We start from the raw sequence: 3,607 nt of genomic DNA on the forward strand, positions 1-3,607 counted from the left end.
ACCTTCCTACCCAAAACCAACCCATACCTCCCAACCAATCGCTTTAATTGCCATTCCAGTAGCAGACTTTCTACGAACCTAACCCAGGCTTCCATCCATTCTGTAGCCATCCAGGCGTGCAACCACACAACAATTTCCACCAATATAGCATGCACAGACCGTTTGCCAAGGAATTGCTAGACTATAAAATCCTAAAAACAGCCAGACTCCCCAACCTTAATACCTACAATGGAACCACTGACCCAGACATCCACATAGATATGTATGAATGGATGATGACATCACTAAAACTAGTCAAGCGGTTCTTGTGTACGTACTTCCCAATAAGCCTTGATGGAAATGCAGGCACCTGGTTCAAGACACTCCGCCCAGGAAACATATACAATTTCAGCCAACTCAAGTACTTGTTTATCATGAATTTCATGCAACTACGAAAGCATAAAGGTGATTCTCACTCAATCACTGGATGTAAGCAGAAAGAGGGTGCAAGCGTGAGAGAATACTTCACGAGGTTTACGAACACCACACTTGATGTTCTAGGACATGACGAGGGTCTGATAGCTGGGGACTTCACATGGGGACTCCTATCAGGCCCTCTATCACAAAAGCTCATGGGAAAGAAACCACAGACGAGAGATGAATTAAAGGAAAAGGTGGAGCATTACTTGAGGTAGGAGGAGGGTGAAGCAACAGAACAAGCGTACCTAAACGCCATGAAAACTAAGCGTCACAGTCCAACCCGCACGAAGGTATCAGGTGGAAGCAGGCATTTTGGTCAAGGAAAACGCCTGCAAGGCCACTTCAGACCATTTGCCAGGGATGACAGGCGGAACCATCGGACAGACGTCTATGTGGTCGCAGACAAGCCACAACCGATGAAAACGCTAAAAGGGTGGTATTGTGAATACCAGAAGAGCAAAAAACATGACAACACTGACTGCTCAGTTCTTAAGAAGGAAATGGAGAAGCAACTAAAGGGAGACCTTGTAGAAGTACCACAGAGCCTACACGCTAAGTTCGATGATGAGAATTCCAAGAGTGTACCATGGGAAAATGCTCAACCTAGAGAGATACTCATGATACGTAGCAAGAGAGGTAGGCAAGAAGAACAAGTCGAATCAAGAAACTACGAAGCTACAATACAATGGCTTACATTCTCAGCAAGAGACCCCAGACCGGAGGGCTGGAGAGGCGATAAACCACTCATAATCCAAGCCTCTATAAAAACGTAACCATACACAGGGTATTCATCGACACGGGCAGCTCGACAGACATAATCTACGATCATTGTTTCCATCTCCTCCCTGATAGGTGGAAGGATGACAGGATGGTTAGTAGGTTTCATGGGACATAGTCTATGGCCACTGGGCACAATCCACTTACCTCTCACACTAACCAGCAACGACAAACAATGAAGGAAAACCGTCTTGATTGAATTTGTTGTAATTCGACACTCAGTTGAGCACAACATCATCCTAGGGAGGATAGCTCTACTCAGGCTGGGGGCAGTCCCATAAACAATGCATGGGATCATGAAGTTCAACACTATCGAGGGCCCAACTACAGTCCTCACCGCACCACCAAAAGAATTACAATGCTGTACGGTTATGAAACCGATAGAGATAACAAGGGAAACCAAGAAGCCACATTTTAAAATAGCAAACGAAAAGGAGGTGATTAATGAAGAATACCCTGACCAGCCAGTCAACATTGGCTGCAATCTACCAGGATGCACGATACAAGCGCTCATCGACCTACTCAAATAATACAAACACGTGTTTTCATGGACCCCCACATACATGGTTGGCGTGGAAACATACTCATGATCAATCCAGTCACGCAGGAGGTCAAACAAAAAAAAGAGAGTTCAAGGCGTGGATCGCAACAGGGCAATTAACATGGAAGTAACTAAGCTAGCAAAAATGGGATCCTTAGAGAAGCAGTTTTCCCAACTTGGATTGCTAACCCCGTCATGGTATGAAAACATGACGGGTCATAGTGCATGTGCGTTCACTACTCCGAACTAAACAAGGCATGCCCCAAAGACTATTACCCCCTTCCGGCGATCGACCAGAAGGTGGAATCATTGCAAGGATTTAAGCTAAAGTTCTTACTAGATGCATACAAAGTTTACCATCCGATCCTGATGAGTAGGGAAGATGAGGAAAAGATGGCTTTGTACACCGACCATGGCACTTTCTGCTATACCAAAATGTCGTTCGGGTTAAAGAACGTCGGAGCAACATATTAGCGGCTGGTTGATTCAATATTCTCCAACCAAATTGGAAGAAACATCGAGGTACATCTTAATGACATGGTCATCAAAAGCCCAGATGAAACAAAAATACTGCAAGATGTCGATGAAACTTTTAGAACATTGGAAAAAGTAAAGATGAAATTGAACCCAGGTAAATGCACCTTTGGGGTAGAGGAAGGGAAATTCATAGGATATTACGTTACCAGGCATGGCATACTACCTAGCCCGGTCAAGGTAGATGAATTCATGGAAACCCACCTCCAAACACCCTGAGTGACGCGTAGGGCCTGAACGGGAAGATCACCGCACTCAGTAGATTCATCTGGAATTCGGCTGACAAAGCCATGCCTCGTTTTCACACATTAAAGGGCTGTATTGAGAAATGCAATTTTCAACGGACAGCAGCAGCAAAGGTAGGACTCCAGAAGATAAAAGAAGCCCTGTATAAGTTGCCTACGCTGGCTAGTCCTATTCCAGGCAAGAAACTACAGGTATACCTTTCAACCTCGAGTGAGGCCATATCATCTGTATTAGTTGTAGAAAGGGAAGGGGAACACAAGCTAGTATACTTTGTCAGCCGAGCGCTGCAAGGCCCTCAGCTCAATTACCCTACACTAGAAAAACTAGCACTGGAGCTCATCTATGCTGCATGGCGGTTGAGACATTATATCAAGACACACCAGATTGAAGTCCTAACAAACTGCCTGATCAAACAAATATTGCTTAAGCTAGAAATGTCAGGCTGACTTGTGAAATGGGAAATTTAGTTGGGCGAGCACGACATCAGTTATCGCCTATGGAGAAGTATCTAAGGGCAAGCACTGGCAACTTTTCTACTTGAAATCCCCGGAGAAGGAGGCATGGCTCAAGAAGGAATTCTAATGGTAAAGGAAATCCCGACAGACTGTCGAAGGTGGACATTGTACACTGACGGGGTATCCAATTGGGAAGGCTCAGGGGCAGACCATCCTGGAAGGAGAAGAGGTCCCATACTCTCTTTGTTTCAATTTCCACACCTCAAACAACGAGGCAGAATATGAAACTTTTCTCGCCAGATTACGCCTAGCCAAACAGATGGGGCGGAGGCTGTAATGGTGTTGACAGATTCAAGGTTGGCCGCCAACCAGATTAACATGAGCTTTGAGACAGTAGACAAGAGGATGGATAGATACGTCAAGGTATAAAGCAACTCACCAAGTCCTTCAAGGAGTTCTCAAATAGATACAAAGAAGTGAGAATAGGAGGGCGGTCGCCCTGAGTAAGCTAGCATCAACATGCTTCGATCACTTGTCAAAGAAAGTCCTGGTCGAAGTGCTCAAGGATAGAAGCATAGACGAATGAGAAGTAAGT

General features: G+C 45.2%; 1 protein-coding gene across 1 annotated transcript; it reads left to right on the forward strand.

The window, feature by feature from the left end:
- The first annotated feature begins 260 nt into the window (after positions 1–260).
- LOC145003109 (uncharacterized) lies at positions 261–674 on the forward strand. The gene has a single exon (XM_078962252.1). The coding sequence runs from the start codon at positions 261–263 to the stop codon at positions 672–674; it is 414 nt and encodes a 137-aa protein (XP_078818378.1).
- The last annotated feature ends 2,933 nt before the right edge of the window (positions 675–3,607 follow it).

The sequence above is a fragment of the Lactuca saligna genome, chromosome 6 (genome assembly GCF_052625555.1).
Source record: "Lactuca saligna cultivar CGN05327 chromosome 6, ASM5262555v1, whole genome shotgun sequence".
NCBI lineage: Eukaryota > Viridiplantae > Streptophyta > Magnoliopsida > Asterales > Asteraceae > Lactuca > Lactuca saligna.

What these genes read in the sequence shown, in the direction of transcription:
- LOC145003109 (XM_078962252.1), top strand. Translation starts at nt 261, where the DNA reads ATGTATGAATGGATGATGACATCACTAAAACTAGTCAAGCGGTTCTTG.